General features: G+C 38.6%; 1 protein-coding gene across 1 annotated transcript in view; it reads left to right on the forward strand.

The window, feature by feature from the left end:
• Window positions 1–21,792, forward strand: part of PPM1E (protein phosphatase, Mg2+/Mn2+ dependent 1E) — a 183,055-nt gene extending 161,263 nt beyond the window's left edge. The window contains exons 3-7 of the mRNA XM_032428780.1: window positions 6,308–6,507; window positions 10,167–10,355; window positions 12,719–12,862; window positions 13,103–13,196; window positions 18,690–21,792. Of these exons, the coding sequence (XP_032284671.1) occupies window positions 6,308–6,507; window positions 10,167–10,355; window positions 12,719–12,862; window positions 13,103–13,196; window positions 18,690–19,744 (1,682 nt within the window). The 3' untranslated portion in view covers window positions 19,745–21,792. The remainder of the gene's footprint in view (window positions 1–6,307; window positions 6,508–10,166; window positions 10,356–12,718; window positions 12,863–13,102; window positions 13,197–18,689) is intronic.
• Window positions 21,793–24,834: the final 3,042 nt, after the last annotated feature.

The following is a 24,834-nucleotide window of genomic DNA, read 5'->3' on the forward strand; positions in this document are numbered from 1 at the left end:
TAAAAATTAGGAATTACTGCTCAAAATTGTTAAGGAATTTGAATATTTCACTTTATTTGTTCTATTTTAAGCATTTGCCTTTAAACATGGTGCATAAGGAACAAAGCATATATTAATGAATCAGAATAACTAGATCCCAGAGAACTTGAGGTAGATATAAAAGTAAATATATCTGTTCTTACTTTATCTTTCTAGATCATTTTTGACAGAAAATTGGCAAGAAAGGAATTCCTCCTCTTGTTTTTACTGAGAGTAATTGATTCACTTGGAACCAAATTGTTCCAGAGTCAACTTGGATGGAATTCCTGCTACAAAGCATTGGTCTTTCCTCTGGTACTGATGCATGAAGTGAAAGCCCTGTAATGAAAAGATGAGGGAGATGGAATTCTGCTTCACTGCAGCCTGGGCGGTGGCTGACTCAGCTCCAGCTCAGTACAGTGACATTAACGACTAATGAGTAATTTACAGCTGCGAGGGGGTGGATTGCTACTTGGGACAATTTTCTCTTTTTCACACCCTTTTTTTATTTTATTTTTCCATTTCAAGCAGCAATTATTTATATACTGATGTTCTACACTCCCTGCAGAAGGAGAATACTTAACGTAGCCAGACTAAAGTGCAGCCCTGCATGCCTGCTTTGGAACTAAACCCCCATAAGATAGTAAAGTGAAATGACGGGTTTTTTTTTTTTTTTCTTTTGGTGGTATCATTGGTCATTCTGATTTTCTGTTTTTTCAAGAGATTACCCAGGGGCGCCTGGGTGGCTCAGTCGTTAAGCGTCTGCCTTCGGCTCAGGTCATGATCCCAGGGTCCTGGGATCAAGCCCCGCATCGGGCTCCCTGCTCGGCGGGAAGCCTGCTTCTCCCTCTCCCACTCCCCCTGCTTGTGTTCCCTCTCTCGCTGTCTCTCTCTCTGTCAAATAAATAAATAAAATCTTTAAAAAAAAAAAAAAGAGAGATTACCCAGTAGTGTCTCCTTGCCATGGCTGTGATTCAGAATGATCTATTGTAATTCTAACTCTTTGCAAGTCCTTAATCTATTTAACCCAAATCCCTCAGTGTCAGCTGCACTGAGGAGAATCTCTTCAGGTCAGATTGTGTTTATCCATACATCAGAGTGGGAAATGAGCATACTGAATAAGGCCTGCCGTCACTGGTTTAAAGACACTCAAGTCCCCACGGAACTCTCAGTTGTTTCCAAAAACTTAAAAAAAAAAATCCTTAACCTGAAGTTCTTTTCATGTTTATGTCATCCCTACCAGAGTGTTTGCTAAACAACCTTGTGTATCTCTTGGTACAAATTTAGTTTGGCGGATATAACTCCTGTTCAGACAACCTAAAATCAATTTGAAATATCCCAATGTAAAAATTAAAAACAAGAAGGGGAAAATTATCACTAACACAGAGGAAGTTAAAAGAATTATGAAAACTTTGTGTAAATAAGTCTGAAAACCTGGGTATTTTCTAGAAAAATACAAATTAACAAAGTTTACCTGAAAAGAAAGAGATTAAGATTGTCAAGGAGCTATCTTCTAAAAAGGACAAAGAATAGGTGATTCTGGGGGCACCTGGGTGGCTCAGTCATTAAGCGTCTGCCTTCAGCTCAGGTCATGATCCCAGGGTCCTGGGATTGAGCCCCGCATTGCCCTCCCTGCTCGGTGGGAAGCCTGCTTCTCCCTCTCCCACTCCCCCTGCTTGTGTTCCCTCTCTTACTGTTTCTCTCTTCAAATAAATAAATAAAATCTTAAAAAAAAAAAAAAAATAGGCGATTCTACAGGTGAACATTTCCAAATGAGCAAAGATAGACAATTCTAATGCTTTTTAAAATGAATTATCCAATTGCATATGGAAGGAAAATTTACTGATAGGAAAACTTGCCTGAAATAAAACTAAAAAAGGAAACGAGAAATCAGTCTTAGTAATCAATGTAAAAAATCTTAAGTAAAATATTTGTATATTGAGTACAACAGTTCATTCATTCATTCATTCATTTATTGAGGACCTACCATAAGCTTAGCACTGTGCTGAGACCATAAACAAAACAAAATAATAGGAAGTCTGTTAGGATAATTTATATATTAAGGTCAAAAGAAAAACACCAGAATAATCTCAAAAGATGCCCAAAGAAGCATTTGATAAAATTCAATTATCCATTCCTATTTTAATAAATATACTTAATAATGTAGAACTGGATGAGTACATCTTGGACTTTGTAGGACAAAATTTGGCTCAGACCAAAATCTAGCATGTATGCATAATGCATACTTAAGAATTTTTTGGTCGCTAGTGACCACTAACACAACTCAAACTGGCTTTAGCAAAACAGAATTTATTGGCTACCCTTCAACATACGGGCTACACAGTTAGATTCAAGGCCTCAGATGATTCATTCCAACCTGGCATTTCTCCAAATCTCAGCTGTTTTTTCTTTCTCTTTCTCTCTTCTCCCTCTCTTTCTTTCTTTCTTATTTTTTTTTTTTTTCAAGTAGGCTTCACATCCAACATGGGGCTCAAACCCACGAGTCTGAGATCAAGAGTTACGTGCTCTACCGAGTGAGCCAGCCAGGTGCCCCTCTTTAATTCTGATTTTATTTTCGGGCTCCATGTGGTGGCAAGATGACTGCTAGATCTGCCCAGGCTCAAATCAAACAGGAAAGTAACAGTAACTTCACTCAGTTGCTCTTACATAAATTGCAGGATTCACTCTAACCAGCCCAGCTTGGATTATTTCCAATTCCTGAACAATCAGTCTAGCCAGAGGAATGTGATTGTTTAATGAGCTAGACCTGAACCACATGGTTTACCCCAGATGCACATGGTCTGAGAGTAGAGAAGGAACTGTCTCTGGTATAAAGAGGAATGTTTGCTATGTGGCAAGTAACACATTAAAGCAAAGTTCTGACTCAAAATAGGAAATAAAGTAAAATAACTAGGAATAAATTCATTAAGAAGTATGAAGATCTTGGGGCACCTGGCTGGCTCATTTGTAAGAGCATGTGACTATCTCTGGGTTATGAGTTTGAGCTCCACATTGGGAATAGAGATTACTTAAAAAAAAAAAAAAAAAGAGATCCCAGATCCTATGTTAAAACCCTACTGAGCAACATAAAAAGGACTTAAATTAATGAAACAATATAACTTGTTCCTGGGTAAGACTCAATATGAAAAAGACATCAATTTTTTTGCAAATTACTCTATAAATTCAAGGCAATCCCAAACACAATGGCAAGAGATTTCCCCCCTCAAACTCGGCAAAATAATTAAGAAAACTCATCTGGAAAAATAAGCATGTCAAACTACCAAGTGACATCTTTTAAAATTAATATTAGGTAGGAAAGCTAATCCTCCTGATATGAAAACATGTTATAAAGTCATAGTAATTATAAAATAATGGCACCACTGTAGAAATAGATGGTGCGATCAGTGAAGACTCTAGAATAGATGATAAAAAAGCATACATTTTTTAGTAGTTAATTTATATAAGTTTGCATATTCATTTATTCAGTAAACATCTAATGAGCCCCTGCTATCTGCTAGGTACTGTACTGTGACTCATCAAGTACAATTAAGACACATCTGTATCTACAGTTTAATTTGGGAAATGTAGAGCATGAGTGTCAGTCAGATGGACCTGTGATTAAAAATGGTTTTACTTGTTTGTGAAATGTTCCAGAGACAGAGGATGTAACAAACACTTAATAAATGTTATCTATTATTACAAAATGTGGCAAGAGCTATAGTAGATGGTGTAATGGGAACATTAGGGAAGAAGCAACTGGGAGGGGATAGGAACAGGTCTACTGGTTTACTAAATATTAGAGGAAGCAGGTATTGCCTCCCCTAACCAATTTAATCTGTCTAACCAGTGCTGCCCAATAGACAGCGCAATGATGGAAATGTTCTCTACCTGCGTTGTCCAGTATGGTAGCCACTGGCCGTATGTAGTTACTGAGCATTTGAAATACAGCCAATGTGACCCAAAAACAGAATTTTATTTATTTATTTATTTATTTTAAAGATTTTATTTATTTATTCATGAGAGACAGAGAGAGAGAGAGGCAGAGGGAGAAGCAGGCTCCCAAGGAGCAGGGAGCCCGATGTGGGACTCGATCCTAGGACCCTGGGATCATGACCTGAGCCGAAGGCAGACGCCTAACGACTGAGCCACCCAGGCGCCCGCAAAAACAGAATTTTAGATTTTACTTAATTTTAATTAATTTAAAGTTAAATGGCCACATGTAGCTAGTAAGAAATCTTACTGGACAGTGCAGGTCCTATATAGTAAGAGTAATATACACAGCCAAAGAATGATATAATGGTTTGTTATTTGGGAATCTGGGAACTAACCTGATAGTTAATATCAGTTATTTGTTTCACCCCCACTCCATTCTCCCTCAATGTTTCCAAATTTACTTATTGTTTTGCAATCCTCTGTTGTGATTGAGTCAAACTCACACCTATGCTGCTACAAAGACCAGATGGGTTGGAGTGATAAAATAGGTAATTGCTGGCTGAAAGAGATAGTCTCTGGCAATTGGTGCTTTAAAAAAAATAAAGACTGGAGTTTGTCAAAACAATAAAAATACTGGCTTGTATTTTTCCCCTCTTATACACACGTCCTCAGGTTCCCCTCTTATACACACGTCCTCAGGTTGTATTTGCTCTCTGAACTTCCTTTCTCTTTCAGATATACCCTTGACTTTCTGTTATATAAAAACGTCAGGGGGGACAGAGCCAAAAACCATGGTTTGCCAGACTTGTACTATGTTAATGAGAAAAAAGGCAACAAAAACCTTGAGATAAGCTTTCTGAATGTAGTCATTGTTGGAAGGATTTTGAATAAGAAAACAGGTAAATGTAGTGGCAGATTAAAGCAACAGCAGGGAAAGGAATAGAAAAGTTCCTAGGCCATTCTAGAACACAGTCACTCTCTGTGGGGTCTGTGTTCTAGATCAGAGGAGTCACGTGCAGCCATTGCCCTTTCTGGTACGTGTTTTCTCAGGCTGTCAAGCTAGATCTGATTTAGTAAAGTAAAAAAAAAAAAAAAATTCTTGAAGAATTCTAAATCTTTTTACCTGAGATGTAGGAATCTCTAAAATACTGGCTTGAGAAAACTTAATCTCCCCTTGATTATTTAATAGCCGCAACTTGAGTAGAGGACAGCTGGAGCTGGGGTGATGTGAGATATAATCTCTTCAACACTATTCAGTGTTGCCTAAAAGGTTTACACATCTGTCCATCCATCGAGAGATGCAAGTCAGCCTCCGAAGTCAGCTCATCTACTCCACTTGATAGGTCAAGTAGTAGACTTAACAGTCTAGGGTGAAGAATCCTCTGGTTGCCATCTCCTTTGTTCTATCTAGGGTTACACCCATAGACAGAGTTTAAGTACTTTTTTCCTTAGAGACTTTTAAAACTTTTAAAAAACTTTTACCTCATTTGTTAACCTTTTAGCTAAACTATTTAAGCTATTGCCAAAAACTTTAATTAAAAAATTCATCGAATAAGAAAAATATAATTTAGTTCCAAATTCTGATCAGTTACAGGAGAGAAAAGTTAGGGAACTGGAGGGAGATAAAGAGGTCAGGAAAAAAAAGACAAAGACAAATGGTAATCACAATAAACTCTCATTCCTGTAGTTGATAAATAAATGATGTTTTCATAGGCCTTTCATATCCCAGTTGGCTGGATAACTACTGTTCATATTTCAGTCATTTTTTTTTTTAAGATTTAATTTATTTATTTGACAGAGAGAGGGAACACAAGTGGGGTGGGGGTGGGGTGGGAGAGGGAGAAGCAGGCTGCCTGCATAGCAGGGAGCCCGATGCGGGGCTTGTTCCCAGGACCCTGGGATCATGAGGTGAGCTGAAGGCAGATGCTTAACTGACTGAGCCACCCAGGCGCCCCTTCAGTCATTCTTCTAAGCAGGGGGAGCTTGGCTCTCCAGATGATAATCACAGTGGCTCTCCAGCCAACCAAAAGGGAACCAGTGTTCTGAACTCGATAGCAGTGGTCGGAGAACTTTGAGGGTTGGAAGAAATCTAGTCTAAGAGTAGATTCAACTCTGGCCAGAGGTTTTCTCCTCATGACATAAGAATATCATAGTGGCAGCTGCTGGCTGATGATTTTCTACTAGACTGGTTGTCATTTTCTCTCTTCAGAAGCAACATTTCATTTTTCGTCAGGAGGAATTTCTTCTATTAAGGAGGAACTTGATGAAGGTGACCTACTTCTGTCTTTACCCAGCAGGCAAGTGTAAAGCAGCTTTACAAGGCTCTTCACTGGGGGTGTCTGTGTTTCTTTCACAGAGATCGAAACAATGAAATTGGCCCGTTCTGTCTTCAGCAAACTACACGAGATTTGCTGCAGCTGGGTGAAAGACTTCCCTCTCCGCAGGAGACCCCAGCTTTATTATGAGACATCAATCCATGCCATCAAAAACATGCGCAGGAAAATGGAAGACAAACATGTCTGCATTCCTGACTTTAATATGCTCTTCAATCTAGAGGTAAAGGGCCCTTCTCTAGAGTCAATGAGATTTAAAAAACAAACACCTTCATGGTCTTATTTTTCTATAAGGAGAACTTCTAATATACTTCTAATAGCATCTCTGATGGTTTGGAATAGGACTCAAGGCAGAGTGGCATAAATCTGCTTGTATTAGACAACAGAAAAGAAACTTACGTTATTTTGGTTTATTTATTTTTAAGTAAGCTCTACGCCCAACATGGGGCTTGAACTCAAACCCCGAGATCAGGAGTCACATGCTCTACCGACTAAGCCAGCCAGGCACTCCACAATTTTATATTATTTGAATAGGTAATGCATTCACATTGTTCAGATTGGAAAACAAAAATATCTCTCTTATCCTTGTGTCTCAGATGCTCAGTTCCCTTCCATGAAGGCAAGGGAAGTTATCAATTTTTTGCATAAACTTCCAGAGCTATTCTATAAACATAGAAGCATAAAAGAAAACTGCCATATCTCAATAAAGCTGTTTTTTTAAAAGGAAACTACAGTACAATTAGATGGTGTTTATTAAGTTCCCACATTACTGTGTTGCTGAAGCAACATAAAACACAAACATAAAAGGATGAATTTAAGACAGAGACAGTTTTCTGATTTCCAGTGATTCTCTTTTTTAAATCTTGGTTTCTGAGATAGGAAAGTAGATGGAATTACATTTCATGAATCTCTGTGACTGACAAATTGGATCATATGAGCCTTGTCAGCTTAATAACCATTTTCTTGTTATCTTCCTCTTCTTTTTCTATTAATTGTATTCTGTTAGTGCCAACAGAGGTAGGTTTGTTTCCTCTGCCTGTTACTTGCCTCATTTCTTCATTCAAGTCCATAACTTAAAAATTACAATGTAGTAATTTATACAAAGCACAATATTTCCTTTATTTAGCAGCTAAATTTAAATTTTAGCTAACTGTCAAGGTCTGATAAGCAGTGATGGTAGGTTGGTAATTGGTGCTTATGTTACAAAGATAGACCAGCTTTGTTTCCAAATATCTGTAGAATATGTGAATATCCTTATTTCCAAATGTTACCATGTCCATGCAAATATAACCTTAAATGTTAACCTTAATGTGACAAACAATCCTTCTATCACTACACCCACTTGAAGATTATACTCCCATCTGAGGGCATTGTTGCTGTTTGTTGACCTGGTTGGTTTTCATTTTGTTTCAAAATCAGCCCAAAGGCCTAACTCAGAAAGGAACACCTTGCTTTAGAGAAACAGTTTTGAAGGCAATTTGGCAACACAACTTAGAACCTTGTATATTTTTACCACCTTTGATCTGGTAATTTCACTTTTAATTTTATATTATAAAGACACAAATGCAGGAAATTCTTACATATATGTTTTGACATAAATGTCTTACATAACATTTTCAGTAATAAGCTAGAAATGATCAAAGTCATATATAGGGAGTAACTATAATATGCTCATAAGATGTATAGTATATATCCATTTCAAATGTCTGAGTAATACTTAATGACATGGAGGAAATGCTAATGATATGATAAATGACAAAAAGCAGGATATAAAATTTTATGTATAGTATAATCTTAATTTTATCTAAAAAATTTATATATATAGAAAAAAGACTGGTTATCTGTGAATGGTGGGATAATATAGATTTTTTTCTTTCTTTATTAGTCCAGATAAACAATATATCATCTTTATAACAGGGAAAACTTTTTTTTTTTAATTTAAAAAGGTATACTAATTTTTTTAAGAGATCCACTTGGCTGTCTTCTTTCTTTGGATGCTATATTGTTTAAGAATCTCCCCACCAATCTCACATTGTTTAAAGTTATACTCTCATGGCGTCAAAAAGGTATTATTGTCCCCTCCTTCTTTGTGATGATCCCACATCAGCTACACTCATCATTTAAAAACTGCTTGGATATGCTATTTTCCAATTTTACCTTTATCCTGCCAACTGAGTTGTTTAAAAATGAGTACTGCTTTAGTATATAATATAGGTAGAAATTCTACATATCAGGACTTTTTTTCAAGATAGTTCTGTTTAATCAGTCAATTTTCAATGGCATTATAGATGGTATTAATTATTAACTAGTTGTAATGTCTGTATTAGATGTTGATTTCATAATATTTGGGTGTTTTTACTCTATGGACATTTATATTTGGTACTTCGTACACCCTTTAAAAAGAATTTTTTTCTGGGACGCCTGGGTGGCTCAGTTGGTTGGGCGTCTGCCTTCAGCTTGGGTCATGATCCCAGGGTCCTGGTATCGAGTCCCACATTGGGCTCCCCAGTCCGTGGGGAGCCTGCTTCTCCCTCTGCCTGCCGCTTCCCCCTGCTTGTGTTCTCTCTTCCTTTCTCTGGCAAATGAATAAATAAAATCTTTAAAAAAGAATTTTTTTTTTTTTAAAGATTTTATTTATTTGAGAGAGAGACAGAGAGGAGCAGGGGGAGAGGAACAAGCAGACACTGTGCTGAGTGCAGAGCCCAAGACGGGGTTTGATCCCAAGACCCTGAGATCATGACCTGAGCCAAATCAAGAGTCAATACTTAACCAACTGAGCCACCCAGGCGTGCCTAAAAATAATTTTTTCAAAACACAGATAATACCTGTTGTTTTAGTAGTTCCTCCAAATCCGTACCTAAGAGATGAGAGAAAAAGCACAAGAAAATTATATGATTTACTTTGTATATTTGATTTCCTTTGAGTGACAGGGCCTAGACTCATCTGAGCTCCTAGAGCCCACCGATCAAGTCAAAGCTTGCACATGAAAATGATTACATACTGTTGCCTAAAGGGAGTCCAGGACTCAAGTGAGTTCAGTGAGCTACAGATCTCCTAAGTAAGCTAGATCTGAGATGTACACATTGGAGTTGAAGATAAAGAAGCAAACTACTTAATGGCTTAAATGTAATATTGTGATTAGGCTTCCTTTGTCAAGACAGATCCTCTTCTGGCAGTTGCCTTAGTGCTTCAAGCAGTGGGTGGGCCAGGAAGGGTGAAGCTAAATCTTGGTTAGGGGACAAGGCAAAATGGTTACGGGGCATTTGGATATCTGATTTGCTTTAAGTTTGGCTAACCAGTTTAGAGACTCGGTTATTTATGGTGAGTATTCAATGTGACTATGATTTATGAAGAAGATACTACAGCTTAGAAGTATGTGTATGCTTTCGTTATCTCTGTATTTTAAACAACCTAACATAATTGGTCTTGTGCTGAAGGCCAATTATTTCCTATTGTTCTCAGTTTCTAATTTTATTAGAATACTTTCATTTTGAAAAAAACACTCAATCCAGAACAGCTTTTGCTCAATTCCTCCTCATACTTTCTCTTCCCTCCCCCTTCCCACAACTTGTAACAGCAGTTTTGATGCAACTGCATGTGGGCGGTTTCCATGGTACAAGACGGCGACTTTCACTGAGGGCACTTCAGCCTGAGCTAATTGGCCACGATGTGTTCCAGTGTTGTGTGTGTAAACACAGATACCCCAGTGCTGCAGGTATTTTAGCAGTTGATCAGGCATGTCAATAAAGAGAAACATTTAGTCTCATTGTCTAGGTGACAAGTGCAGTGGAGGCGGAGAATGGGCATCATCAGTACAATGGATTGGTTCCTTTGAGTCATGCTGTACCTCACTTCCTTAACTGTTTGTTTTTCTATCGACAGGACCAGGAAGAACAAGCCTACTTTGCAGTGTTTGATGGCCATGGGGGAGTGGATGCTGCCATTTATGCCTCCATTCACCTGCACGTTAATTTAGTCCGCCAGGAGATGTTCCCCCAGGATCCTGCTGAGGCCCTGTGCCGGGCCTTCCGGGTCACTGATGAGCGGTTTGTGCAGAAAGCAGCCAGGGAGGTACGCCATTTCCTCATAAATTCCAGCCATGAATGCACTAGCTAAGCTCAACTTGGTCCATGGTTCATGGGCTATTTGGGGTTTTCTCTTTTGGGGCAGGCATTATTATTTAAAGTTCTTTCAAGCTGTATTCTTGACCCACAATATTGGATTCTCTTGTAGTTCTAATTCCATCTTAAGGGTTTTAGTGGGGTGATATGATGTGCTGTAGAGAAACTCCAAAGTTATAATTTTCTAGAAAGCCAGTCCATTGCTGGTTTTGGCAGGTGAGTTTTCGCTTTCTTACTTACCAGTGCCTGTCAGCTTCACACTAGGACCATCTCTCTAGGCAGACTTTTGCTGACAAAATCTGGATACAGTGATTAAAACAATGGACTAAAAAGGAAACAGAAGCTGGATTACTCGCATACGTTTGGTTCTAAGTGGGTTGGCAGTGTTTTACTGTGTATCTCTTGAGGGAAAATTTGCTTGGAGAGCGAATCCTTAGATGATTCTTGAACTGATTTTACAGGAAGAAAAGTCAGAGCTCATGTCCTAATTTCTTAAGGTTAATCAGACCTAAGGTTTTTACTCTGAATGAATGACAGGGGCTCTATATTAAGATCTAAAAGTAAAAATTTTAATCTAATTATCATTCTGGGCATTGGTATATGATTAACTACAGTACTCTATATTCATTTTTAACTGGGGGCCAATAGCAAGATAATTTTTAATTTTTGAAAGTAATTACAGAATCATTATACATATAAAAAATAAGACTCCTGCCCTATGAATTAAACATTAACTGTTTTGAAAAGGACTTGGAAAGAGCAGGGACATCACTTAATCCATTTCTTTGATTTCATTGTTATGCTACACAGCAGCAGTGGTGCTTGGCATCAGTGAAACAGTAATTCAGAACTATTTGGTATTAAGCAAGGAAAATGTTCTGTGTTTCCCCACCTTTACCCCAGGTTTAGTTTCGTATGCAAATCCAACAACAGTGACCACTAGGGTCTGCCTCCAGAGGTGGGGCTAGAAAACGATAGTTGTTGACCTCAGACCGTCCCAGAGTCTCGAGGGCTGGCACCGCTCAGCTCTGCCCACCTTGGAGCTACTGGCCGTCGTCATCTTGACTAAGGCCAAGACCTGGCCCCTAGAGGTGATCTGTAAGATCAGGAAACTAAGAGAATCACTTTGTCTTCTTCTTCTGTTCTATCCTTTTTTCCTCTGTGTCCTCAAAATTATGGCTTTTTTCTCTGACCATGTTCACCTCATTTGCTTTGCCAGTGATCCTAGTGTCTCTCAGTCTTGCCAATAGTTCTTTTGAATAATTTAGGTTTGTCTCAGCACTTACTTTTTTCCTTCTTCTGCTCCCATGTGCTGCTAACTGCTGGGAAGAAAGGAGCTATTCCTGTTGTGAAGCAGCCGTGCCTCCTGTTCTCTGCAGGGCATGTGCACTCGAGTGTCTTTGTCATGTGTTCCAGGGGGCTGAGGTTTTGAACATTCTGGGTGGGAAGACATTTTATTGGTGGGTGAGGATTTATAACAAACTTTCCCTATATAGGAAAAATGAGAAGTTGTTTTTCTCATTGGATACAAGGGGCCTTTTACCATCCTTGACGCATTGGTTCTAATTTAGGACAAGTCCTTGGTAACAGAAAGTCATGCTTATTTGGTGGTGACTCATGTCAAATGGAGATGTCATTTAATGTAGTAGTATCAGGAGCATGAAGTACACTGCTACTGAGCTACTGCATGAAGCTCCAGGCTGTTGTTTATGCAGTGTTCCAAAAGCAGAGGCCCCTAAAATTACTGTAGGTGATTTTTTTTTTTTTTTAAGTATAAGCAACTTAGCATGCCAGGGAATATATGTTATCTCTTGGCTCCTATCTTAATACTCAAGAGTGTGGGAGCATTTGTTGTGTACCTATCAGATCCTTTGTAATGCTAGGACCTTCCCCTCGTCCATACTCTAGGTCAGTGACAAAACAGAGACCAGAACATGGAAATCTTTAAGGACTGCTGTAGTGGATTGAATGCTGGACTGGGAGGAAAAAGAATTTCAGTTCTGTTTTGTGTACTAATGAGTTACCCACTCTTGGAAAGGTCACATAACCTGCCACAGTTTTCTTATTTGTACATAAAATGAAATGAATAATCATCCCTGCCTTGCATATCATAGATAACATGGCTCTATGTGTGTACACATACATCCATGCACATAAAAATGCAGAGAAATAGGAATTGCTGTTTGTTGTGAAATCGAGTTACTAATAGTCTAGACCCCAACTAAAAGTCTGTGTTAACTATAAATTGCTTCTCAATGAGAATTTGAAGTCTGTTTATTTTTACTGACTCTAGTTTTATTTAATTACTTTCAGAGTTTAAGATGTGGGACCACAGGAGTGGTGACTTTCATCAGAGGGAACATGCTCCATGTGGCCTGGGTTGGGGATTCCCAGGTCATGCTTGTGAGAAAAGGGCAAGCGGTTGAGCTAATGAAGCCACACAAACCAGACAGGGAGGTAAGTGTGCTCTGTTCTGGGAGGGCACATGCCAGAGGCGGGTTTCTAGCTAGTAGTTAAGATTCACTTGCTTATTCTGATTACCGCCGTTATCTGAGCAACCATGCCCACCTCACAGAGGAGGAATAAAGAGAACCTTTCCTGGAAGCTGATGAGTATTATATCTGTTGTTTACTGTTAAGGTAGACAAATAAATCCTGAATCCAATTATTTGCTTCTTTCTATTGCATTGCTGTTTAGGATGAAAAGCAGCGAATTGAGGCTCTTGGAGGTTGTGTAGTCTGGTTTGGTGCCTGGAGGGTGAATGGAAGTCTGTCGGTCTCCCGAGCTATTGGTAGGAAAAACCAATTCCTTTTTGTTTCTCCAAACTGTCCTCTTCTAGCTCATTGTCTCATATTAATTCTGCTACATTAAGGGAACCTGAAATGGTAATTTATATTATCAGAGTGCTTATTATTGTTTAAAGTAACAATTAGATAATGCCTTTTTTATTTAATTAACCTATTCATTTATATACTTAAATTCCATTATTGAAAGGGAACTATATTAAGAAATGCAGAGCTTACTAGTTTCTTTTTTTTTTTTAATGGAAGCCTTTAATCTTTGGGACAAAAATCTGCTTAAAACTACAGTGATCCGGGCGCCTGGGTGGCTCAGTTGGTTGAGCGACTGCCTTCGGCTCAGGTCATGATCCTGGAGTCCCGGGATCGAGTCCCGCGTCGGGCTCCCTGCTTGGCGGGGAGTCTGCTTCTCCCTCTGACCCTCCCCCCTCTCATGCTCTCTCTCTACCTTGCTTATATCTTTGTTTTCATTGAATTATAAAATGACATAAACATTGTACTTTTTAGATGAAAACAATTTTTTTTTTTTTTTATGTGGAATATAGTGATTTGCCAGATAACCCTAGGGTTTCAAAGAATCTGCCTCCCTGGGACCTAAATTTTTCAAGAGAAGGGAAAGTCAGTGTAACTGTCTAAAACTTAGAGAGTAAACAGCTGAGCTGATTGGACAAAATGCAAGGGTGTAAGTTCAAAGATAGTCCTGTTTCTATTTTTGTTTCGCTTTGGCACCTGGGTTTATTATATTTTAGGCTTTGTGGCTTAGCTTCATTTCTGGTTTTTTAAAAAGAATAAATCAGTGTGTGTGTATCTTTATGGGTGATATGCATGCATACTACAGTTCTTCATTCCTGCCTCCTAAAGAAATTAAATGAAGTAATTTGACATAGGAATAATATGGATAAATGGAATTCACATGTAATCCCCCAGTTTTGCTTATTGTTACCAAAATATTCCAGAACATTAACAAAATCTCAGAGGATTGATTCAGTTTCACCAGTGATAGGAGTTCCTCCCACTCTTTGGGAAGGTGCTAGCAAGCTGTGAAGTGGCCCAAATGTGAGTAGCAGAAGGCTGAGAGAGAAAGCAAAAGCTGAAAGATCCTGCAAGTGCTTCTGAAAAAATGAGGGTTAGTTTTTATCTCAGACTGAGAGAGTTATTAGGAACTCTGGAATATGACTCCAGAGGGGAAACTTCTCATTTCTGAAACACACCCCCATGTAGAATTATTTCTGACGATTCCTCTTGATCTTACGGTCTTTGTCAAGAGTATCGAAAAGTATATTTAATGCTTGTCATAGAACCAACTTTACTAGAGAATACTTGCCTTTTCTTGCTTCTAAAAATATAACACAAGGGGAAACTAAAAGCAAGGGGAGAATGTCCTTGAATAAGAGACGGTCTAAGAGAGAATGCGGCAGACTCCATAGAGAAAGTGACTTTTAGGTTGGATGTGGAGGATAGTGTGTAGGGGAGGAAATTCCAGGGGGAGGAGGGTATAAATACATGGGCATCTGAAAAGGCACGCCATGTTTTAGGAACAGTAGCATGTACAGGAGGCGAGGGCAGAGGGTAGGAGTGATCAAAGTAAGTGTGGCGGCCGACTGTGAAGGGGCTTATATAGCCAGGCTAAGTAGTCTAGACTCTACCAGGTGAATAAGCCAAGAGGCCACATGATTCAGACTTATAACGTATTTGTGATGATGGTACGGAAGGTGAGATCATTCAGGGGCTGTTGATATAGTCTGTTACAGAGATGAGGGCAGCTCAAAAGGGATACAGAGGATGTATAAATTGATCAGACAGAAGTGACAGTTTCCGGGGGCAGAGGAAAGCTGATTTCCAGGTTTTTGACTTATGTGACTGAGAAGATGATAAAGCATTTGTAAAAAAGCAGCAGCAGTTTGTGGGGTGGGAGGAGGGCAGATAATGAGTTCATTTTGGACATACTTTATGTTCTAGATACCTGTGTGATATTTTAGGAGAGAACTGATATGCAGCTGGAAATACAGATCTGGAGCTGAGCAGAATTCTGAGTTGCAGATAAGAGATGTGGGAACTCATCCCATTTTGGCAATAATATTAGCAATCTGTGAAGTGATATTATATATAGTAGTTGAAATTATAGGTTTGGACAGTATTGCCCAGGAAAAATATGTAGTGTGATGAGAGACCAAGGATGAGACTCATTACTTACGGTAGAAATACACAATGAAGTCATGCCTCTAGGTTTGTGTGGCTCTGTCACTTTACAGGCTGTGGGCCTTGGGAAATTAATTTCTTTGTGTCTATCTGTTCCTTGGTAAAGTAAGAATAGTAACATTAAATGGCTCATGGAGTTTTTGTATTAAATGGTATAATACATGCACCATACTTAGAGCCCTGCCTGGCAGTTTTAGCACAAAATGATTAGTGCATTATTAAGTGAAGGAGCCAGTGAAGAAAATCAAGAAGGGATCAGAGATATACAAGTGGGCTATCACAGATACTAGAAGAGGGTTTCTAGAGTAAGTGGTCACAGGGTCAAGTGCTAGGAGAGGTCAAGTGAGACGTGGGTTAAAAAAAGACATGGAATTTTGAAAACCGTAACTAATTGGTAATATATGAGAGAAATGTTTTGGATGAGTAGACGGAAAAAACCCCAGAAAATCAGGTGACAGAAAATGAGTAACAACACAAAAGAACATGTATAGATTTAGTTTCTTGGGCAATTTAGTGGTAAATGAAATAGTGTGGTGGCCTGAGGGAAAAGCTGATTTGGGAAAGGGTCACTTTTATTATTTTTGATGTTAGGATAACGAGTTTAGATCGGAGTATGTTTGTAGGATAAAAGACAAGAGCAAGTAGAAGAGAAATTGAAGATGAGAGTGACAGAAGCCAGAGTCCTAGAGAGTCAGGTCCCAGAGCACAGGTGAGCTTTGAGGAGGAAGTGGAGACCTCTACTCCTGACACAATGGTAGCTTATGCGGTGGGTCTCTCTTGATGAAAACAAAAGGGCGGGGGTAGGGGGAGGGTAGAAACTGAGGGAATTCAGGCCTGATAAACTTAATTTTCTTTGAAGTGGGAAATTAGGCCATCTACCAAAATCCAGTAGCTTAATTGGAAGAGAGAGGTGAAGAATGTGAGAATAAAATCGGGGGCTACACAGGGACAAGAAAAAGGACTCCTGAGCAGAGTTCAACTTTACTTAGAAATTAAGTGACACTTAAAGCTTTCAAAATAAAAAAGCTTTTCAACTGTTTTCCTCATGAGCCCTTCAGATTTATGATCCAAAGTTGACAGGGAGGCATGATATGTTTCCTAGCATATGGAGAGAGGAGGTTGAAGATAAAAGGATGTTGCCATTTTCACCATGAAATGGATAATCATGCCCTCCTACCAAATTTGGGGGCGAAATGTCATGAATTTGACATCCAACAGTAGAGCAGGTGAAAAGCCAGAATTTTGGCAGCATTTTCCCTGTGCAAATCTTTGTATGTTCTGTTCCAAACTAACAGTTGCAGTAGCCTTTTAATTGAAGCACTAAAACAAGATTTTTGGGAACAGTATGACTCAGATCACATTTATTTTTAGAGCTGGAATTCAGAAAATAATAATGATGATAATAATAGGTGGAGTAGAGGATGGGGAAATTTAGTAAAGCAGACTGATTGGTGGAGAACACTGAATCTCATGATTGGAAGTTGTGACTGATGCCTCCCAGTAGCCTGTGAGAGCTCAAGTATGAAATTGATGGAATCAAAACCATGTTTGAGGGAAGATGGTTCTGACAACTGTATGAAAAAGACTAGTTTCTTATCTAGTATCTTGTTGTTCAATGTGTCCCACACCAGTTCTAGCAGTTGTCTCTGGGGTGCCTATTGAGTTTTCTGGGCCTATTGGAGGATTAAACAGGGATGGGAAGTGTTGGAGAGAACTTTATGTGGGTAGGAGAGAACCTAGAACAGGTGATGACAGGGCCAGATAACTTACGTATAATTATCTTCATTTTATCATCCCCTAGTCCAAAAGCAGTTTTAGTACTGTAGAGAGGACAGTAACTGATGAGGGTCTGCAAGTAACAAATGCTAGGGTTTGGATCCAGGCAGTCTGACTCCAATGCTGGCATCCTTAACCATTAAGCTGTATGTCATTACTTTACAAATGATAAAACATTTTATAAATTTTAACTACTGTTTCCCAATTATGGTACCCTAATCTAGGAATTATTGCTCAATACTGTTTTCTATGTAAAGAAGTAGTAAACGACCATCCCTTGTTGTATTAATAAGCTATATGGTTACTAAATAGGCTAGGGACCCTTTGGCTAGGCTCTCTCCAAGTACCCAGAGGAAAACAATGAATGTACAGTGAATGGATCGGGAAGTGCTCCAGATCTGAAAGATCCAGAATGCATTGCAGGTGATTAATTTTCTCCATAGTCTGGTGATAGACTGGGGAGACCTTGGGCCCACACTAGGCTAGGTTTCTATCTCCACTCCAAGCACCCCATATATAGCTACACATCACTGCTTAACGGTTGCCTCTGTGCCTTGCTTATGCTAATTCCTTCAACCGAGGGCCAGCCCTTCCCTGCCTGGTGATAACTAACTTATCCTTCAAGACCCAGCTCAAATGTCATTCTATAAGTAAGTGCATGAACTAAACAAAGGAGAAATAATGACCCAATAGGGCCTTGGGGGTTCTCACAGTTGTTCACAAGTGGAGAATGAACAACAGCAATAAAGACGGTGGGGGTTCGATCAGAGACAAATGAAGACAGCAAGAATATGGTAGTCCCTGAAGAGGAGAGAAATGTGGCCATACATTTTCCAGTTCTCTAGAAGTTACAAGTAAAGCGGCATTAAAAAGTAGAAAGCAAACTGGATTGGGAACCAAGAGACTAACATTCTAGTTCTCTTGTCTGAATCTTGGGATGACTTTTCCTGGCTTGAGGGGAGCTGGACTTGATTTTTAAAAATCCCTTGTAACTCAAACCTTTCTCTGTGCTAGCAGCATAAAGCTATTAATTTGAAAACAAGGACAGAAAATTAAGTATTTAATGAAGAGAATGACCACAACTTTGGTTTGTTTTTCAATGTGGACTTGTTCTCAGATCTCAATTAAATCAAACTTTACTAGTAAAAAAAAAAGTAGATCTGTTAACCAACAAAATTTTTCTATGTAACACTGAATTTTTCAATGCAGCAAAAAACTTAGATTTGACATTTGTTGCCATGCTCAGCTAAGCGTAAATCATAGCTAGAGGCACAAGATTGAGTGTAAGCTAGTGAGAAATTAAGCCCAGTGAATGGCAATTATTTAACTAAGTAAGGAGTGAGCAGCATCTGATTAACAAAGAATTCAAGTATTTTATCTGAAACTAGTTTATAAATTCTTTCCAGTAAATTCAGATCAAAATCCAGTATTGTGATCAGTCACAGCATTGGCCATAAACATTCTTACATGCAAGGTAAACCAAAATCTGACTTCCTTTCTAATTCCCACAGGAGACGCTGAACATAAGCCATATATCTGTGGGGATGCAGATTCTGCCTCGACTGTTTTGGATGGAACTGAAGACTACCTCATTCTGGCCTGTGATGGCTTCTATGACACCGTGAATCCTGATGAGGCAGTCAAAGTTGTATCTGACCACCTGAAGGAGAATAATGGAGACAGTAGCATGGTTGCCCACAAATTAGTTGCATCAGCTCGTGATGCTGGGTCAAGTGATAACATCACTGTTATTGTGGTATTCCTGAGGGACATGAACAAAGCTGTAAATGTTAGTGAGGAATCAGATTGGACAGAGAACTCTTTTCAAGGAGGGCAAGAAGATGGTGGGGATGATAAGGAGAATCATGGAGAGTGCAAACGCCCTTGGCCTCAGCACCAGTGCTCAGCACCAGCCGATCTAGGCTATGATGGGCGCGTGGATTCATTCACTGATAGAACTAGCCTGAGCCCAGGGTCCCAAATCAACGTGCTGGAAGACCCGGGCTACCTAGATCTCACACAAATAGAAGCAAGCAAACCTCACAGTGCCCAGTTTTTGCCACCAAATGAGATGTTTGGTCCTGGTGCACCAAAGAAAGCAAATTCTATTAATGAGCTAATAATGGAGAAAAAATCAGTTCAATCATCATTGCCTGAACAGAGTGGTGCTGGAGAGTTTCCCTCTTTTAATTTGGGTTCAACAGGGCAGCAGATAGACAGAATGGAGAGCTTGTCTCCTGTCTGTCCTAGGTTGGAAGATGAACAGTTCAAATTCCTGGGAAAGAGAGTTTCCAGATTGTCTCATTTACGCTATCGTTATTCAAAGAGACGGCACGGATTCAGGTTTAATCCAAAGTTGTATTCATTTATGTCTGCTCAAGAGCCTTCCCACAAAATAGGCACTAGTCTATCCTCACTTATTCGAAGTGGGAAGAGAACTAGGTTGTTCAGAAGTTTTCTGCCATGGAGGCAAAATATTTGGAAAGGATATAGTGCAAACATGAGGAAGCTCAGAAAGAGTAATGATATTCCAGATCCAGGCCTTCCCTGGAGCCACAAAATATAAAACTTCCTCTTTAAAGTAGGCTAGCTAGCTCTCCCCCAATAAAAACACCACTATCAGAGTAGAAACAAGGTAGACATTTCTGAAATATATGTGCTTCATTATGAAACCATGGATGGCTCAATTCTTAAATGTAAATAGATCTCTAGGAAACTCAAAGTAGTGTTTTCAATCTAAAACAAAACAAAGTATTGGCGGTTTCACTAGCAAAATTATACAACTGGTCCCTGTGATGTGTCTCCACACCTACATACGACCCCCACTTTACTACCCCTTCACATCACTAGTGGAAGTTTGTGAGTTATTTTAGTCAGGATATCTAGTGTTGAAATCTCAATGCAGGTGAAATCTGGTTTGATGTGCCTAATATTATCTATGGAAAACTTAAAGCAGAATCAGATGTAGTTGGGGGATGTTCCTCAAAAGACTGGGGACTATGAGGGAAACCCTCCCCTCTTTTTTCAGTTGGTAAAAGACTAAAAGCCATATGGGTTTTAATTGGTTACAACGAAAGTAGAAAACTACCATAAAAGTGTCATGTTTTCTGACTTGTGAGGTGGTATATAGTCAAAAAGATTTACTGATTTTTTTTCTTGTAACATAAAAGATAAAAATTTTCTGAATTAAAAAGTACTTCCTAGGGCTGTGTAGCTATTTGGGAGTTTCATAACCTGTTATGGTGCTTTTGGCGGGATTTTTATTATTTGTCATTTTAGAAGACCGCTGTCAACTGGTTTTAACCTATGATGCTATGATGTTTTCACTGTACCTTCATCTCAGGAATAAAACTGGTCTAACGGAGATGATGTTAGGTACAAACATACTAGAATCAAGTTGCCATTTAAAAAAGAAGAATCAAATAGTATTTCTATTTTTTCTGCCTTTTTTTTTTCTTCTTAAGTTCACAGACAGCAAAGGCATATACTACTACAAAATAAAAAGTGGTTTTGGAGAATGAAAAATATTGGTTTTAACTTCTCTAAAATTGTTTCCCCCAAGGGAATGAAATACCTGGTGTGAAAGAGGTTGAAAGTACTGCCTAAAGTGAGCCCCGAGGCCAAGTGCAAAGGAGAAGGCAGGTAAACAGAGCCTGAGGTCTGTTTAGTTATGAATGGAGAAAGCTCCACAGTCCTGCTACCTGCCGCTTCAGACTGCAGAGAGGATGTCTTTCTCATTTCAATACTTACATTTGATAATTTGAAGTTGTCTGCTTTTTGCCGTGTCTGTAGTTTGAAGCTAGAAGCGTATCTTCAACTAAAGACAGCAAATAAACTAGTAATCAGATTCAGTCAGTGAAGCAGCCTCTGATTCTCTTGAGAATCATGAATATCACCACATGACCTCTTTCCCTCCCCTAGTCGACTGTGGACCAGCCATGCCACTGGCTAGGAGCTGCCCCCTCACTCACACCACTGGGGGGGGGGGGGGCGGACCAAATGCTCTTGCCAAGAAACGTCCACGGCCTGTGTTTTTACAAAATAATACAGTTACTCTCTTCCCCACACCCATAACGGAAACTCAGATTCCATAGCATATTCCGGACGCCAGTATAGCTCTAGCAAATACACAAGAACTTCACTTTAGCAATGATCAGATTAATCCGTAGGTTTTATTTTTAAAAATTTGGATATAAGTAGAGATTTTCAGTATTTCTCGTGATCTTGAAGTCATTTATTCTTTTTCTCAAGTCTTGCGACACATGGCTGAGAAGGAGGGAATAAATGTGGCTCCGACTACAGTACCAGAATCTTTTCACCAACCTGACGTTTGACCCTCATACACGGACCCCACTCACATCTGTCATTTCCTGAAGCCTAGATCTTGTTAACAACCCATCAGATGCAGTGTCAGTTTCAAATCAAATTATCTAAGGAAACAAGAAAGCAGGCAGCAGAATATTGGTACACATTATAATCCAAAGCACTTATCGAAATTAAATAATTTTTTCAAGATTTTCTATAGTTGTCCATTGCTACTATTTTTGAGCAGAATAAAGAAGGTGAAAGGAAAGATACAAATGATAGGTTTTTTCAGTGGGGAAAAATGGTTGGATAAAACTCAGATGAACACAGACCACATCCTTGAGGGTCTGAATTTCGTAGATCTGACTATATAAGCAGTGTTAATTCCATTTTTCATACCAGTAGCCCTCTAGAAAATAAAGCAAAGTAGTTCTAGTGTGGTCAACTTATAAACCAATATTGTGAAAAATAGCAACTATTCATTTGTTCACAACATGCATATTTATAGAGTAGTTAGGTACCATTTGTAAAGGTAAGTCCTTTAAAATTCTATAATATTAAAGTAGTGGTTATTGGTATGATACATGCTGCTCTTGGTTCCATAAACTAGGTAAAAAGCAGTGCTTTGTGAAATGCAGTGTTATATCTTAATGCCACTGGTGATAGAAAGTAGTTCCCTTCAGTTCAAATCCTGTGCCCTTATTTGCTGCTTGCTAATGTAAGCAATAAGTACCCCTCTAACTAATGGTATCTACACATTCTGTAACTTGTATTTAATGATGGTGTATCTGGTGATTGTAAAAATATTAGACAGTATAAAAGTATATATAATATATATTAACTGTTAATGCTGAGGTAATAGTCTGTGAATTACGTGTTTTGTACTTTTACTAATTGTGTAATTTAGTGGTGGTGAAAATCCTACACTCAATCCTTAAGAGTGACAGTATCCCTTTTTCAATTTAACATGATCTGCATCAATTTGTTTGCTTGCTAAAGTGTTGTTAGAATAGGAAATAGTAAAACAAATATAAACAAGAAAGTGTAGTACTCGTTAGGGAAAAAAGACTTCAAGTTACCAAATGAAGTCATTACAAACTCCTTGTACATTCACTGTGAGTTTCAAAGGGAATCAGTCCCTAACTTAAAGGTTTCCTTTGTTCACTTTCTAGATGTGTACTTTTGAGGGATATCTGAGGTTTAGCAACATTACAGCACCAAACACTGGGGCAATTAATCCCACTCACATCTGTGCTAAAGAGGATGGTGGAAACACATATGTATATACCTTTTCTTTACCTAGAAGTGCCATCCACTGTCCTTGAATTAATAAGATTAAAGTTTCTGTTGCATTTAACTAGGAGGATCCTTGAAAGTAACACCTTTTCCAAGGACAATGTCAACAATGTTAATGTCAACACTGAGTCTGAGTCTGACCACATTTATAGTGGTGTAATGTCAACGCGGTGGTATAGCGTCACGCCGCATCTTCTCGACAACCGTACTCCATTGTTGGAACACTGTGCCAGTAAGAAGTGCAACATCTGATGGGCAGACGAAAATGATGCATAAAGAAGTTCAGTGTTTACAGATAAAACTGCTGTGGTTCAAGTACTTCCTTCCCCATCAAAGGCTTGCCAAGGCTTTGTGAGAAAGTGATTTGTAAATTATTATTTTAGTGTTTAAATACAATGTATTCACTTGATGACCATTCTCACCTACGCAAGGCCATAAAGGGGGATGCTATAGCTTTGGTCACATCATCATTTCGGACAATTTTTCTTTGAATCATAAATTAGCAAAAGAACATACTTTTTTGACCTTTTAAAATCCTGTCATATTAATGGATAAATTACTCACCCTTCTGTTCTAACCTGTGAATAGCTTAAAAAAATTTTTTTTTCAAAATAAGATACCGCCAGTATTATCACATGACTATTTTCCAGACAAATGGTACTGTTTTGAAAAATAATTGTTACTTCATCTAGCAGCATTTTATCTTCTATTTTGAAGACTACTTATTGTACTAATTAGAAAAAAGCAAATAAAACTGGGAACTCCAGACTGATACAGCAGTTGTTCTGGAAAAGGAAATACTCTAATAAACTCTGATGTATTAGATAATCCACAGATACATCATTGTTAACTCTTACTCTAGGTGCTCTTTGGTGAGAGACAGGCTTTGTTCCCTTGTTCATAACATTTCTCTGCAAAGAATTCTCTATGGAGTGAAGCGAATGAAGTGAATCATTTCTTACCAAGTATATTTATTAATTTACAGACCTGCTCTACAGCTCACTTTTGAGTTCAGTTGTAATCATGAGTGATCCTTCATATTTTATTTATTAAAACTGTTCATTCAGGTAAGATGTATGTTGAAATTTTGCCAATACCTTAATAAAACCCAGCAATTTAAAACCATGAGTCATTTGTTTTTTTATTCAAAGGGAAGATAATTTACTTAGTGCTAAGGTTAATTATTGCAATGATGAACCTCAAACCAAGCACAACTCCCAACCTACATTAATTCAGACTCTGCAATGCAAGTCTAAGCAGGAGGACAGACCTGCCCATTTTCAGGTGTAAAAACAATTCAAACGATCTACTGCCCTACACAAGATGTCACTTTCAACAAAATATATAAAGCCACATGAAAACAAAACATGTGTTCTGAAGACTGAAGAAATCATCAGAACCCAGACTCCAACCCTTAATAGCCAAAGCAATCTTGAGAAACAACAACAAAGCTGGAAGTATCACAATCCCAGATTTCAAGATATGCTCTAAAGCTGTAGTAATCAAAACAGTATGGTACTGGCACAAAAACAGTCCTAGTGATCAGTGGAACAGAATAGAGAGCCCAGAAACCCACAAGGTCAACCTATGACGAAGGGTAAAAGTACACAAGAGGGATAAGTCAGTCTCTTCAATAAATGGTGGTAGGAAAAATGGACCACACTCTTTACATGATATGCAAAAATAAATTCAAAATGGATGAAATACCTAAATGTGAGACCTGAAACCAAAAATGATTTCATTTATATGTGGAATCTAAAAAACAAAAAGCAGAAACAGACCCGTAAGTACAGAGAACTGATGGCTGCCAGAGGAGAGGGTAGTAGGGGCATGGGTGAAGGGGAGTGGGAGATACAGGCTTCCAGTTAAGGAATGAGTAAGTCACAGGGACAAAAGGTACAGCATAAGTAATACAATCAGTTTTGGTATTGTAATAGTGTTTTATGGTGACAGATGGTAGCTGTCACTTGGGGGCATTGCATACTGTATACAGATGTTGAATCACTATGTTGTATATCAATTATAAGTCAAAGAAAAAATACTCAACTCTGAAGA

Source organism: Phoca vitulina, unplaced genomic scaffold (assembly GCF_004348235.1).
Source record: "Phoca vitulina isolate PV1807 unplaced genomic scaffold, GSC_HSeal_1.0 scaffold40, whole genome shotgun sequence".
Classification (NCBI taxonomy): domain Eukaryota; kingdom Metazoa; phylum Chordata; class Mammalia; order Carnivora; family Phocidae; genus Phoca; species Phoca vitulina.